Source organism: Haliaeetus albicilla, chromosome 1, assembly GCF_947461875.1.
Source record: "Haliaeetus albicilla chromosome 1, bHalAlb1.1, whole genome shotgun sequence".
Taxonomy (NCBI): Eukaryota; Metazoa; Chordata; class Aves; order Accipitriformes; family Accipitridae; genus Haliaeetus; species Haliaeetus albicilla.
Window position 1 is genome coordinate 82,927,901 of NC_091483.1, and position 15,483 is coordinate 82,943,383.

The following is a 15,483-nucleotide window of genomic DNA, read 5'->3' on the forward strand; positions in this document are numbered from 1 at the left end:
ATGATTTTACTATTCAGTGTTGTAGTAAGTGCTCTGACTACCTACTGCAGGTAACTAAATGCTGATGTTGCACTTCAGTTCCCCTAAACAGTTTTCCTTTTCCTCCCAAATTATTATACATGGGTACTTCCGAGCATGCTGATAAGTCATGCTAGTTTGCGATGGGGCTGTAAGTTTTATTTTGGTGGAAGGGCTCTTTCACTACTTTGAACCTTGTGAAGGTCGCTTGCATCTCTGGGTTTACTTTCTTTCCCCCCCCTTTCTTTCCAGAAAATATCTGCGGAACAAACTGGCATTTGGTTGGCAACTCCTGCTTGAAAATTACAAACGCCAAGGAGAACTACGATCATGCCAAACTGTCCTGCAGATCCAATGGTGCTTTGCTGGCTTCTCTCACGACCCAGAAAAAGGTAGAATTTGTTCTAAAGGAGCTGCAGAAGATGCAGTCTTCGGTGAGTGCTTCTCTTTTATGTCCCCTGAGTGATTAAGCTCTGACTGTGGAGGAGTCCTTGCTGTGGTATTGTATGCTCTGTACAGAATAGACATGCCTCTTAACTGAAAAGGACTGATTTTTCTTTTGAAATTCAACATACCCTATGGGTGCTTTTGAACTGAAATTGTAGAGAATGTAAATGGGGAAGATAAATATAAACATACATGGTGCCTCAAAGGTATCGCTTTCTATAATGAAATCACACGCACATTTCTCTTGTGGGATACATGACTGCAGCAGGAGTCCTCTCGTGACTTGTACACAATATTTTATAAATAAAGGTCCCTTTGGGGCACTGGAGGTGTTTAATATAAAGCATTTAAAGTTATTTATTCTGCTCAGAAAAGCGTCTGTTTAAAATGTCAGCTTCTTACTCAGCAGAGCTGCTTGGATTATTTGGAGTTATTTATGTCTGATTTAGTGGCAGGTGCTTTTCTGTCGGAGCCAGTGAGAAGTGAATTGGAATCTGTCCCTCTTCATGCATCAATAAAATAAATACATATTTTTTTCCACTCCCTGGCAGAAGCGCGGAGGTATTCAGGGCAGGTTGTGTAGGTGGTGCTAAAGCCCTAACAAAGAACAATGCTGTGCAGCTTTGCTGAAATCCTGGTTTAGGCTGCAGAGCTGCTGTGGCTTGACGGCACATCAGAGTAACTCCTCCTGGGTCCCAGAGGCCACTGTGGGCAGGGCTGGCAATCGGGACGAGTTTTATATCGGAAAAATGAGACTGGAGGCAGTAGGGTAGCCGCTTTTCAGAGGAGAGCGTACTTCAGTACTAAAGTGAAATATTCCCGTGTTGAAATGAGAATGTTTCCTGCTTTGATTCCCTTTGTAATTTTAAAATGGCATTTCAACAATTATAGGGTTTTAGAGGGGATTCAGTTTGGCCAAGAAAAAGGTAAGATGCAATTCAAGCAAGATTGTTTGTTAAGTCTTTTGTGAAGAGGGGAAGCCAAGCCTGGGATATTGCAGAAGTACGTGGTTCTGACACTTGCGTGTGTTTGTCGATATCCCAGTGGTTAAGTGTAGGGTAAATTCCTGAAGACACATGGCAACCCTTCCCTAGGAGTGTTTGAACCCTTACACTGGGCAGAAAAAAATTATTAATTTATGGGTTTGGTTTTTTTCATCTACAGTATCATTTAAAAAATGAACCTTAGAAATCTAAAGAGTCTATTACCCTTTTAGTGCATATTAGTATTGAGTGCTTCTAATGTGGGAAAATACCTTTGCTAAAAAGCCAACCTGTATCTGGTAATTGAACCTCTACCATTCGATGGCACGCTGCTGCTGTGCTGGGGGAGGCTGTATTTTGCAGTTACTCCTTTTTCAAGTAAGCTGCTTATAGATGCTTTGTAATAATAAGAAAACGTGTTGGTGTTGGCACATAGTGCTGTGTAACCCCGTTGCTGTTAGAAGTTGCAGCTCTAAGGTTTAAGAGTGCATAAAATCAGTTTGAAGTAGGAGATGGTTATACATAGCAGTAAGGGAAGACGTATGGTCTAAAGCCTTCCTAGGACAGCTGTGCCACCGAAGCGCTTTGATGGAGAAAAGATTTTAACAGTAAAATAACATATTGTACCAATACGGTTAAAATGCTTCTCCCCAAAATAAAAGTGTGCCAAAAATTAAATTGCCAGTAGAAATAATGGTATCATGGGTTCTTCATATTGAGAATTTTATTGCCAGCAATACTAATTTAGATTTGACCTGCTCTGTCTCTCTACCCGTCCATATAAACACAGTCGTAAACAGCAGAGGTCTCCTAGTCAGACTGTAGAGTAGGTAGATTGTATCATTTAAATTGTGTAGGGGACTGCTAGTTTTTTTCCTCACGTCAAAGTGAAGCTCCAGAAATTTTTCTCCTGTGTCTCGCCATTTATAGGAGTCACAAACATGTAAAGAGCAACTTGCAGTTAATTTCATAGTGAGCCAGTGTGAACGTTTGACTTGTTCTCCTCCTGGCTTAGATAACTAGAAATGTAGTTTGAAAAAAAAAATAATAAGTGGCATTTCTTGAAGGATTTCTCTATCTCTGTGGCATTTAATTCTGATAGCACTGAGAAACAAATATTTCCCTTATTACATTTTTGCAACACCTAACCTGGGAAAGTTGTTATAAGCATTATATGGTGATGTGTATTTTCTTTTAATACCTAAAGTAATAAAACTGGGTATTATATCTACCGTTTTCTTTTATTTCTAGCCCAAAACTTTGACTCCATGGGTTGGACTGAGGAAAATCAATGTGTCGTATTGGTGCTGGGAAGACATGTCTCCCTTCACCAACACCCTGCTCCAGTGGCTCCCCGATGAACCAAGCGATGCTGGATTTTGTGGCTATTTAGCCGAGCCTTTCCAGCAGGGACTGAAGGCAGCAACGTGTATCAACGAAGTCAACGGCAGTGTCTGCGAAAGGCCAGGTAACAATATCGAAGTCGTGCGTCTCATGGGGAGCAGGTTGACTAATACGTATTTATATTTACTAGAGAGTAAAGAGGATCCCATTCCTTACATTTAAAACTAGCTGCATCATGACTTTACCAAAGAAAAGTAGTTCTGAAAAAGTGCCTTGTGTAGGTATTTCGTACAGGAATTGGAGATTTTAAAAACAGGTCTACATTTATGCTGTTAACTGTAAAATGCTTGAATTGCATTACAGTTTAATTATTTTGCTCTAAATTGCACACCTGAATGTGACATTTAGGTTAATTATGGTAGGGAGCAATCTCCCCTTGGAAAAAAAAAATAAAAAAATAAAAGCTACTTTGCAATTGAACTCCTCTTTCTCCCCTCCTCTGCTTTGTAGCCAGAGGAGAATTTTATCAAAGTTTGAAATTAATTGGGCAAGACACTTTGGAGATATGAGAACTTTGAAAAAGAACCTATTTGCTTTTGGGAAAAGTCTTCTAGCTTTGTTGGAACGGCGTATCTTTTAAAATGGCTTGGTCTGTTAACTCTCCATTATAGCTGATTATTTCTGAATACCAACTAGCGCCTCTTCAAGTTTTAAGAAAGTTGTCTGATTACATAAAATTTCTAAATAAGCTGCACTATATCGTTCTTTGCAGAAGTGCAGGATGCAAGTCATGCATGTGGAACCCGAACTCAAAATTTTGTATATTTTAACTTGCAGCACTTTGAATCGGTTTAAGCTTTAACTTGTTTTTTATGGTCTGAGAACAGCCACTTGAAACAGATGATAAAGCATTGGCTCACACCAGAAACTCCGGAGTTAGTTCTGCTTTCAGTAGTTATTTTATGTGTGGAACTGATCAAATAACTTAAAACACGTCCCAGCGTGCTCACATAAAACGTGGGGTTTCTTCCCAGGGCTTCGTTTGGGAGAATAGCTAAGGAACACATCAACAGACCTGCAGAGAGAGAAAGATCTCACTCAACACTGTTTAAAGCGTTTTTAAGGTGAATACCTTAAGGTATTTTTTAAGGTATACTGTTTAAAGAGTATACTGTTTAAAGAGTTTTTAACTCTTTGTAACACTGTTTAAAGAGTTTTTAAGGTGAATACCTTAAGGTGTTTTTTAAGGTATACTGTTTAAAGAGTATACTGTTTAAAGAGTTTTTAACTCTTTGTAACACTGTTTAAAGAGTTTTTAAGGTGAATACCTTAAGGTGTTTTTTAAGGTATACTGTTTAAAGAGTTTTTAACTCTTCGTAACACTGTTTAAAGAGTTTTTAAGGTGAATACCTTAAGGTGTTTTTTAAGGTGAATACCTTAAAAACTCTGTAAACGGTGTTATGAATTAAGGTGAATACCTTAAAAAGCCTTAGCGCTCATGAAGGCTACCTAACAAGAGAAATGATTTTGCGGTACTTGCTGCATTTCTCCTATTCACCGTGAGAGCAGATACCTCCAGCTCCATCCAGCAGCACCGCACCACAAACGAAGCGTTCCACGTCCGCGATACCCAGCTATTTCTCAGCCTGAATATTAGACGGGGCTTTTTATCCTCTGCCTTCCGACCTGGGGCTCGTTGCCTGTTTCTTTCTGGAGGAAAGCTGACCCTGTCCCCCTCTCCCGCAGCGAACCACAGCGCCAAGCAGTGCCGCACGCCCTGCGCCCTGCGGACGGTCTGCGGGGAGTGCACCAGCGGCAGCTCCGAGTGCATGTGGTGCAGCAACATGAAGCAGTGCGTGGACTCCAACGCCTACGTGGCCTCCTTCCCCTACGGGCAGTGCATGGAGTGGTACACCATGAGCAGTTGTCCGCGTGAGTAGTTTGCTTCTGCGTCTCGGGCGGGCTGGAGTCGAGCGTCTGGGGACGCTGGCTAGCGCGGGTCGTCGAACGCCGCGCGTCGGTCGTACCGAAAAATCCCCCGGCCAAAGGTAACGGGTAGCCGAGGCCAGGAGCTTTTAGGGTGCGAGGTTCAGTCCTGCGTCGTGTAAAGCGTTCAGCAGAATTGGGTCCCGGTTACGGGAACCATCAATTAAACTCCATGGCAGATAGCGAAGGCTTTCAAGTGAGATGATGAAATCGCCGCTTCTGTTTCCGATGGAGAAGTACTTGTTTCATCATTTGAATTCCTATCCTTCAAATTAATTTTTACATAATTTCATGTCATTAACTTCTTTTTGTGTCTCTCCTATATCTCTTCTATTCATATGTGGGGCCATGTAATTTAATGTTAGATTATCTGTATCAAATCCCAATTAGGGTTTACGTGACTGTTTTATTCTGAAGTATTGTCTGCGTAAAGCCCACAGTAGGAATTTCTACCTTATTTACCTTAAATAAATGATTTATTTTTTCCCCCCCTTTTAGGTAGATGTGAGCAAACTGCAAAAGATTTATGGTGCTAGGGAATATTGCTTTCTGTTTTCAAAACTGTGGAGAGATAGTCCAGAAATTTAAAAAGGGGTCAAACAGTTTTAGGAATTATTTTTATTTCTGTTGAATTCTTTAGGAGCTGAGCGTGAGCAGGGGAGTCAGGAAAGCCGGGGCTCTCGGGGTAGCAGAGGGAGAGGAGTGCCTGTGTTCCCCAGGAGGGAAATTGGGCAGTTTGTTGCTGCAATTGCTCCAGGAACTTTTGGAAGTTGACCAGAATAAGCTGGGTAGCTTATGGCTAAAAATATGCTGGGTAGCTCATTGTTGCAAAATAAGAGATCGAGAAAATTAGTTTCAGGTAACTGTCAAACGTGAGAGTGTGAACTTTCCCCTATTGCCAGAGGTCAAAATTTGGAGGAGGCATCAGGCAGGAGATGAGTAGGTTGAAATAATGGAAAACCATGTTTTTCTACTACTTTTTTGGTTTTTTTAAAAGGCAAATGTTATCAATTTAAACATCAAGATAGAAAGTCTGCTCGTCTTGGAACTCGAAGAATCTACAAAATATTTTTTAAGATGGTATGGGGAAAGTAATAGAAAACTTTACTATATGAAACGAGTTTGTCGCCCCTGAAATACAATCCCACTTGAGAAGGGAACAGTTAAAGGGTGGCCATGGTTTTTCCCTGATTTATTTGATTGATGGGCCCAGGGGATCTGCGTGTGGCACTCTGAGCATCCTAAGAAGACAAATTCTATTCCGTACTTGTAGTCTGTGCTTTTTGGCTCAGATAAATATTTGAAATAGTAGTGTGTGATATTAACATGTGTGGTAAGAAGAGACTCAAAGCAATTAAACAAACTGGGTTTTAGCCTTTGCTTCCAGATGGCTCATTTTATCATCTGATCCATTGTAAATCAATTGGAGATCTTTTGTAGTTGGGATCATTAAGCTCTGGTTTTAGTGGGTGGCGTGTAATGGTTAGAAAAACCTTACGTGTGTATTGCGTTGTTTCATCGCTCACTGATTAATGTTAATAGTTATCTTAGCTTCTAGAATAAATATGCTGATAGGAATGAATATATGTATGCGTGTTACTGTGAATATCAGAAGAAATATTTACAGATTTGGTGAGATAAATACTTAAGGTCACAGAAGACATCCAAGAGTTTCTGTGTTCATTGTCATCTGTGTTTTGGGACAGTGATTTATTCCACAATTTGATGTTTGGTTTTGGGTTTGTTTGTTTTTTGTTTTTTTGTTTTTTTTTTATAGCTGAAAACTGTTCAGGCTACTGCACGTGTGCTCACTGTTTGGAGCAGCCCGGCTGCGGGTGGTGCACTGATCCGAGCAACACCGGCAAGGGCAAGTGCATCGAAGGCTCTTACAGAGGTCCGGTCAAGATGCCGACCCCATCCGCAACAGGGAAACACAGCTTGGAGCCCGTCCTTAACGTCAGCATGTGTCCTGTGGAGAACAACTATAACTGGTCTTTTATTCAGTGTCCAGGTAAACGAGCAACGTTTAATTGTTGAAACGTTTCAGCCGTCGCAACCATTAAGTGCAAGGGGAGAGACTTTTTAAGGCTGTAGTGATGTCTGTGTTCCCTCCTGTTAATGGAGGGAGGAAAAGAACTTGGAAGACAAACAAGAAATAACACATTTGGAGATGGAAGGAGTCGTGCAGCTATCTGCAGGTGAGCTGCAGAGGTTGGCTTATCTATGCATTACTCCAGTGAAATTTTTCCTTTCCCTCTACAAGCCTTTACCAAGTTTTTTAACTTTTGTTTGTTTATTCGCTTTAGGGTTGTTTGAAAGAAAGGCAGTTCTTTCTTTGAAGGTTGATTTAACTGTTAGTAATGCTCAGAGTGATTCTGAAATAATATTTTTGACGCCAAACTTATAGAATAAAATTACCTGGACTGCTGCTACACCCTTTCTTCTCCATTCCTCCTTGTAAATCCATCCCACCGGCTGCTTCCAGTCCTGTCTGTCCAATACGCACATAGTGTTTTGGAGTTCAGTTTTCCATGTGTTGCTTTAGGTTTTAGGTTTTCAGTACACACTTCTCTTTTGAGTTCATGTATCGCTAGCAAGACTGCAAGAGCCTCTTTGGAAGGTGCATGAAATGGTCTCATTCAGCCTCTGTGGAACACAGACTTCTGAGGCTCTATGTGAAGCGCTATATTTGAACACAAATACTCGCCTTTTTCTGTTTTCTTCAGCCTGCCAGTGTAATGGGCACAGTAAGTGTGTAAATGAAAGCATCTGTGAGAAGTGTGAAAATCTGACAACTGGCAAACACTGTGAAACTTGTATCTCAGGCTACTACGGCGATCCTACTAACGGAGGAACATGTCAGCGTAAGTGATGCCTTAAGTCTTCTTGTGCTCAAGCCTTTGATGTTTTTCGCTCTTTACTCATTCCTTTGGTATCTTAACTGAAATTATATCCTGCTAATACGCTTTTTCTTTCCTGCAAGCAAGGCACAATCCTTGTTTCTTCAAATCAAAGATATGGAAGCTGCTTGATGAAGTTCTTTGACTTTCATTGCACAAGATAAAGATGGGGTTTTTTTCCCTCTTTTGTAAACTTTAAATGACCATAGTGAAAAATGTGTGCATTTTAGTGTTTGGCGATCCTGTTTTGAAAAGAAACCGTGTTAATCCCAATGTCTTGCACAAATTTCTGCTTATCTAAATTCCACCTTCTATTATGTTCAGTTAATGTGTTGTGCGTTTATTGTTGTAATTGTCTGCTTCATAAAAGGTTTGCTGTATTTCACTGAGGAGTTGGCTGGATTTCAGTTGAGGATTAGGTGATCCCTGTTAAAATTGCATTTTAAGTTTGTAAAGTGCTTTGGGACTCTTTGGCACAAAGAACTTTTTTCAGTTGTACAAGATCCAGTTAAACTGGGGAAAAAAATCTTTCTTGAAGGACCAATATGGGTAATAATGAGAAATGAACATGTAAGATTTGAGGTTTTGCACTAGAACCTTGCAACATTTTTCTGAATTACTGTGAATTTTGTAGGGTTGTAGCATGGGGAGGCCACTTGTAAACTAGGATCCAGCTGTGGTAAGTGATATGCAGATGTCAGGGAAGGCGCTTCTTGCTCTGAGGAGCTTTTCATGGAGTTTAGTTAGGTGGAGTGATATAATTAGATACAGCGATGGAAAAGCTAGAACAGAAATAACATTGTATAGTGTCAGAGTAATCTCAGTACTTCCATTGAATGAGTGTGGGTGGTTTGGAGGCATCCCAGAAGAAATAAGTGAAGGTAATTAATGAGGGGACATGGAAGACTTTGAGTTGCTCCTTCCAAGTGTGGAGACAATCCAGTAGAAAATACTTGGAAATTCATTTAGTATGCTTACTGGAAGTAGCGTCGACCTTTTGGGTGAAGATGAGAGTCAGTAGCTGGAGCATGAACGTCCCGTTTCCTAAAGAAAGAGCAAGTTGGTGATGTTTGAGGCTATGAGGAAGAATCTCCCAGCGGACAGATTTGAGGAGGAGGTGACAAGATCACAGACAGGGTCAAGGCTGCCTTGCTTAGAGAAAAGGGTGTTGTGGTAGCCAGGATATGAAATTATGATAGACAGCACAACGGCACGGGTACAAAGGAGAAGGAGCATCTCTGACATTTCAGAATATTATCTGCGAGATTAAATAGCGCTGATATTTGTAAACTCATTTCATGTGAAGATAATTTGAAGTGCAGGAATGAATAAATTGAGACTGAGTTGGTGTCCTGGTTTTGGCTGGGATAGAGTTAATTTTCCTCCTAGTAGCTGGTATAGTGCTGTGCTTTGGATTTAGTATGAGATGAAGGTTGATAACATGCTGATGTTTTCAGTTGTTGCTGAGTTGTGTTTATACTAAGTCAAGGATTTTTCAGCTTCTGATGCCCAGCCAGCGAGAAGGCTGGAGGGGCACAAGGAGTTGGGAGGGGACACAGCCGGGGCAGCTGACCCCAACTGGCCAAAGGGGTGTTCCAGACCATGGGATGTCATGCCCAGTATATAAACTGGGGGGAGTTGGCCTGGGCGGATCGCTGCTCGGGAACTAACTGGGCATCAGTTGGCGAGTGGTGAGCAATTGCATTGTGCATCACTTGTTTTGTATATTCCAATTATTTCATTATTATTGTAATTTTATTATTATTTTCATTATTATTATTTTTTTCCTTTCTGTCCTATTCAACTGCTCTTGGCTCAATCCACGAGTTTTACTTTTTTCCGATTCTCTCCCCCATCCCACTGGGTGGGGGGGAGTAAGTGAGCGGCTCCGTGGTTCTTAGTTGCTGGCTGGGGTTAAACCACAACAGTTGGCTTGAGAAAATATCTAATTTTACTCTGAGCATTCAGGTTTAATCATTGGATCACAAACATGCCTTTTGATATTTGTTGCTTTTCTATGTGTGTGGAAATTGAGAGTAAGTTACTTTGGACTCTTTTCGCATGAGGATTGTCCAAAAATAGTTTGTTGTTGAGATAATGAATGATAGACTGAAGTCATCCACGTGCCTGAAAAAGAAATTAGAAAATGTGTTGGGAGACTGTGGAACAGCATTCATTCGTTATCTGATGAAACTAGTAGCTCATGTCAAAAGTGCTTTGCTCTCAAGTGCTTTGGGCCCAGGTTTTTAATTTGCTGTGATTTAACGCTCTTTACTGTGAAGGCGAAAGAATGAGGGAAGCAGGAAGGTGGGCAGAAAGTCCGAGGTGGATCGGAAGAGGGAAAGGGAGAGGAAATCATCCGATGCGGTACAACCAGAGCAACTGCTGGTCATTAGCAATTTCTTTGCTCGGTGAAAAGGTTTCCAGAGGGGAATTCTTCAGATCGGGAATGGCTGATGGGCAACAGAGCCAACTCCTGCTTTTTCCCTCCTCTGAGCCATGGTTCCTCCTTCCTTTCCCATGAATGATGTGCTGATGCCACTCTTTTTGTGCATTTCTGTGCAACGCTGTGTGCCGCTCTGTTTTTAGAGCCTGTGGTGACATCCGTGCTGGAGATGGTTGTTGGTACACTCTATCCTGATGTACAAGCATCCGTGCGTTTGCACACTTAGTGTGAGTCCTTGTACTTTGAGGTGCAGCTCTGCAGCGTTAGCCCAATGTTCCCGGCAGCACGGGGACCATAAATATCCTCAAAACGGTAAATATTCAGCGCTGGAAAAAGTGTTGGTGCTTGGTATTTCCCATTCTGCTGAGCCATCAGGAATTTGAGCGACACTGTTGGGATAGCAATAGCCTTTCAAACAGGTACGGCTCTGCAGAGCTGGAACTGGTAGCGATGGGATTCAAAAGCCAGGGTGGAATAAGAAGAGTGGACGGATTAAGGTGCTTTTTCCTGCTGTTCTGTGCCACCAGGGCAGGTGAACACTGCTTTATCGCTTGTGTTGAAAAAATTTTGACGAACTGCAGTTATTTCTCTGAAAGAGTTGTTTGCGTATCATCATAGGTATTGGTGTTTGCGGAGCTGGGCAGATAATAACTAAATGGTAGGTAAATCACTCCTCAGCGGTTGCTTTTAGGAAGTGTCCAACGTAGAGAAGTGTTAATCGCGAAGGGCAGGAAATGCAGCACATCAAATGTAAAAATAGCTGCAAGGTGCTTCCTCTGCATTCAGGATTTTTTGAATTTTCTGATTAAAGTTTCACATGAAAATATGCTAGCGGTAGATAAGGAAGTTATTTGCAAGAAAACGGAAGGCCCTATTATACCTGAAATCAGATTGCTGCTGCGGCAGCGCTTCGGAACGCGTCCGCGGAGCGTTTGCTGGTGGCCCGCGATGAGCTGGTGGTGCCGTGGTCCTGCCCGCGCCACGGGGGCTTTGGAGGACGCCTAAAGCACTTGGCGTGGAAAAATGGTGTCGGGCAAGCGAGTTGAGGCAGTTGCCGTTGGTATGTTGGACCGTCACAAGTGCTGGAAGAGGAGCAGCGATCCCCGTGACCGTTTCTGAAGGAGTCTGTGACCCGTGGTTTGGGAAGGAGGTGGAAGGACGCTCGCCGTAAGGTGGTTCATCGTCAGACCGTTACCCTGCTTCACGGTCAAAAAGCCATTTCCATTAATTTTGGCTTTCTGCTCTAGCATCAGACTGGGGAGGGAAATTTTCATTTTTAGCCTCCAGCGAGGGCGTCTAGTACCTTTTGTCAATAGTTCATTTCCCAACTTTAGGGTTGTTTGAAAAGCCATGAGAAAATTTCTCTTTGTGCGTATGCCAGTCCTTTAGTGAATGATCTCCAGTTACGAGGCTCATAGGAAAATGGATAAATAAATAAATAGACTGTTGTTTTAAATAGAGATATTTGAGTGTTCAGTCTTCTTGATAAGCTTGTGGCTAAAGAGCAAGGTGAGGAAGTGTTAATGTTAGCGCTCAGGATACTGTGATCTGTGTCTAAACAACATAAAAATTAGGGGAAATTTCAAATTTCACGTATGTTAATGTTGAATATTGATCAAATTTCACTTTGCTTACCATTTGGAAAGCATAAGGAAGGAAGTACAAGACATTCTCAATAGTATTAAGAATTTTTTTTTTAAGTGCCACTAATGAGAGGTGTGTTTGCTTCACAGATTACAATTATTTTGTCAAATCTTCATTCAGTCTACTTCCAACAATAGGCCTTTGTGCTTCTTCATATTTTGTTCCGTGTTGCTGCTAGGAAACCACTCATCCACATCTGAGAAGCACAATTAAGTGTCCCAGATACAATATAGCTTCCATTACACGCCAATATAAAGAAGGCATCAAAAGGATTCATAAAATAAGGTCCAAGGCTTGCAAGGATGTTCTGGATGGGGACTTCTTGTCTAAGAATCTGCTGGTACATTGAGTGGCACATGTCTTCTTAATGAGAAGGCATATGTTCTCCTAACGAGGAGGCACCAGCCTTTAAAGCATACGATTTCCAGCAAGCTCAGGGACCGCAAATGAGGGATCTTCTCTTTGTGTACTTTTTCCCTTCTTACATTGTACACTCTCCCATGCACAGCTCCAGATGAACGCACCTTCCCATTCATTGGTAGAACAACTTCTAAAAGGCACCTACCTTCTGGGGAAACTTATTATATCCATTCTTCTAGTTATAGTGAACGTTATATCAAAGACAACTGCCTGTGTTGGTTTTGTTTTTGTTTGTTATTTTGGTTTCAGGGTTTTTTTTACATGTTCCTTCTCTACTTCGTTATGCATAAAGGTTTAAAAGTATGTCAACGTTGGCATTTTAATTTGAATTGGGAGCATTCTTTTGAAGCAAACCTCCTGTACGTCCTCACTGTCATACCTCGGTTTGCATCTCGAGCAGGCACACAGTATATGAGCTGGTCTATTTTGGGCATGCCACAAATCTGATGTAGTCTAGGGCCGTGCTGATTTGGTTCACCACGACTCAGTGGTGTTCAGCTCATGAGACCAGGCTAAAGCTATTTTAAAATATATTGGGGCATGTGCCCCAAACCACTTACCATCATGTTCTTAGCACCAGCCGTTTTACACTGTGGATGCACTGACATTGTTGATAATGGCATTATTTTCTCAAAGGCTGTTTATTTCTAGAAAAAGCCCTAAAAGCACCACGAGCTTTGCTTTCCTTGCAAAAAGTCTTCTCTCAGGAGTTTTGAGTTTGACTGAAATGTGTTAGCAAGCCCCAAACTATCCCAAATACTGGGTTTTTCTTACCAGTTGCGATATTCTAATGCTATCTAACAACAAGAGAGGAAGTTAAATTTTTGAGGCTAAAAAGCACAGTCTGATCATGATTTCATACAGAACACCAGTCCCGGAGCCTGCACTCACTCCATTTTGATGCACGGTTCTATTTTTGGCTGCCTTCTGTATCACAAAGAAACCAAAGAGCACCAAATGGGTTTTCATATGCACTTTAATTGTTGATGTATTGCAGTTTGGCAACTAAAGGACTTAATTGCTGTCAAATCTGTTTCTCTTGCTTCATTCAACATTGCATCTTTTTCCCCCTCTGCTCAACAGCTTGCAAGTGCAATGGCCACGCGTCTGTCTGCAACACAAATACAGGGAAATGTTTCTGCACCACCAAGGGAATAAAAGGAGACGAGTGTCAACTGTGAGTTTGTTTCACTTTGTTACTTGAAATCAAAAGGCCGTGCACATACTGGCATGGGACCCCTACATTTTTTAATGATTGTATTTATGACGTCTCTGCTCATCTCTTCCTGCTGACGGTTGACTAAGTTCATTGACGGTGCAGCCAGCCGTGCTTCCCCTGGGGGATAACGTGAACAAAATGATTTCCTGAAGATTTCCATTTTTAAGAATATTTTAACTGGGAATGTCATGCAGAAGGGATGGGATATGAAAAAATAGTGCCCCCACCCCCAAACTATACATACCGCTTTGTTTTATCCCTCAATAGTTGCTTTTTTTTAATTGGTAGATTTTTACTGTCTGTGCACTCTGCTGTTCTGGGGGAGTGTAAATATATCTGAAATAAGACTTTGACATTCAAGCATTTTAATGGAGCATTTTCAGAGCAACAAATTTGCTGGAGGTTTCTCTGTAACATAACAGAAATGCTTTTAGTGTAATGTTAGTGGAAATAATTTCATTCCAAATAATTTCATTGCCAGGTCCATTTTTAAAGTGTTGCTCACATGGGTAAACATTTATAGGACTGCATCCTGGAATAGCCGTAAAAGTAAATGGAAACTTTAGGTTTTGACTGTAGTAATCCAGTTCCTTGCATTGTGAAGAGCTAATAAATACATTTCAAGTGGATGCAAAGGTTAATATCCAGAATTTTATATTTCATTTTTACTCTGTACTAGTTTGACTTGCAGGGATCGTGGACTTTCTTCAGCAGCCCAGTATAGCTCAGACATCCATCTGTTTTTTTTTTAATTGCGTATCGTTATCAGCACAGGTGGTGTTTTCTGATTTTTAGTGGCTGGGAATAAACGGAGCTGAAAAAAACAAATCCATTTATTAAAAAATACGTGTTCTTTTTAGGTGTGAAGTCGAAAACAGATATCAGGGAAATCCACTTAAAGGAACGTGTTACTGTGAGTACTCTTGGGATTTTGTTTGGAGATAAAAAATGTGTTTGAAGTTTAAAATACCTTATTTAAAACTAGTTGTGGTTGACTCAACGCCTGTTTAAAATACAGGGGATTAGGGGAAGGACTAAAAAATAGTTTTAAAAAACTTCAGTTTTCACAAAAGTATTGTTTAAAGAGAATGAAAATACTCTTCTTGATAAGGTCTGCGTGATGATTGGACCTTTCAGAACAAACTTCTGAAGGTTTTTTCACAAGACTGAAATATAATCTGGTCTTCTGGAGAACACTCTAAAATATATACCTAATAAGTCAAAACTAAAGCATCTTTTCAGAATTTTTGTAAGTGCAAAATACTATTTTTCTTAAAATTCTTTTCCATGTTAGAATGGCTCAGGTTTCAAAATTGCCACATTTCCTCTGAAATGAACAGTTGGATTCCCGTGCAATTCAAGAAGATACTTTGCCAAGATTCAGATTACTTAATGGGAACTCTCCAGCTTCTATTTGCAAATATTAGCAATCAGCACACTGGCAGGCATGGATAGATGTAATCTTAAATTACATAAAGATGCGAGTCTCAAATAGTATTTTTGTGCAACACAGAAATTATCAACATGCTGTATTTAGCAAATTTGATTTCTGCTTGCTTAGCCAAACAAGGGCACTGATGGCTTCTCATGACAGTCTCTTTGCAAGGATGACCTAATTCATTGCTGCCAATGACAGGGGTGGTTAAGTGGCCAAAAAGGAGAAAAAGACAGAACTTTACAACTCCTACAGAAACAACCTCGTGCTATACAGATTCAGTCTCACTTGGTTTTCTTCCCTGAAAATTTCTGTCTTGCTGCTTCATAGGAGTTGTGGGTAGATGTCAGAAGGTTCTCTAGCTCGTGTCTATCCAACAGGGCATCTCCAGGAGGCAGTAAGAGGAAACCAACACCTGGTGTATAGCTTCATATTTATTCTTGACTGGAATATCTCTGTGTGGGCTCAGGAATACGTACAGGTCGTAACGCTGCGTTTCAATAAAAGGATACTGGGACTGGTGGATGTATGCCCCGTACTGGCTGGGCACTCTCGATTAACAGAGGGGTGATAGCCCAGCCCTAGGTAGACATGAGGGTAGGAGGGCATACAGGCAGGCCAAAAACTGGTCCTGGCGTGCC

At 41.2% G+C, this 15,483-nt stretch overlaps 1 protein-coding gene across 1 annotated transcript in view; it reads left to right on the forward strand.

The window, feature by feature from the left end:
- The window catches only part of ATRN (attractin), a 154,339-nt gene that overhangs the window by 68,988 nt on the left and 69,868 nt on the right, over window positions 1-15,483 (forward strand). Inside the window, exons 15-21 of the mRNA XM_069796985.1 lie at window positions 271-452; window positions 2,700-2,916; window positions 4,539-4,724; window positions 6,556-6,789; window positions 7,505-7,642; window positions 13,272-13,365; window positions 14,268-14,320. Of these exons, the coding sequence (XP_069653086.1) occupies window positions 271-452; window positions 2,700-2,916; window positions 4,539-4,724; window positions 6,556-6,789; window positions 7,505-7,642; window positions 13,272-13,365; window positions 14,268-14,320 (1,104 nt within the window). The remainder of the gene's footprint in view (window positions 1-270; window positions 453-2,699; window positions 2,917-4,538; window positions 4,725-6,555; window positions 6,790-7,504; window positions 7,643-13,271; window positions 13,366-14,267; window positions 14,321-15,483) is intronic.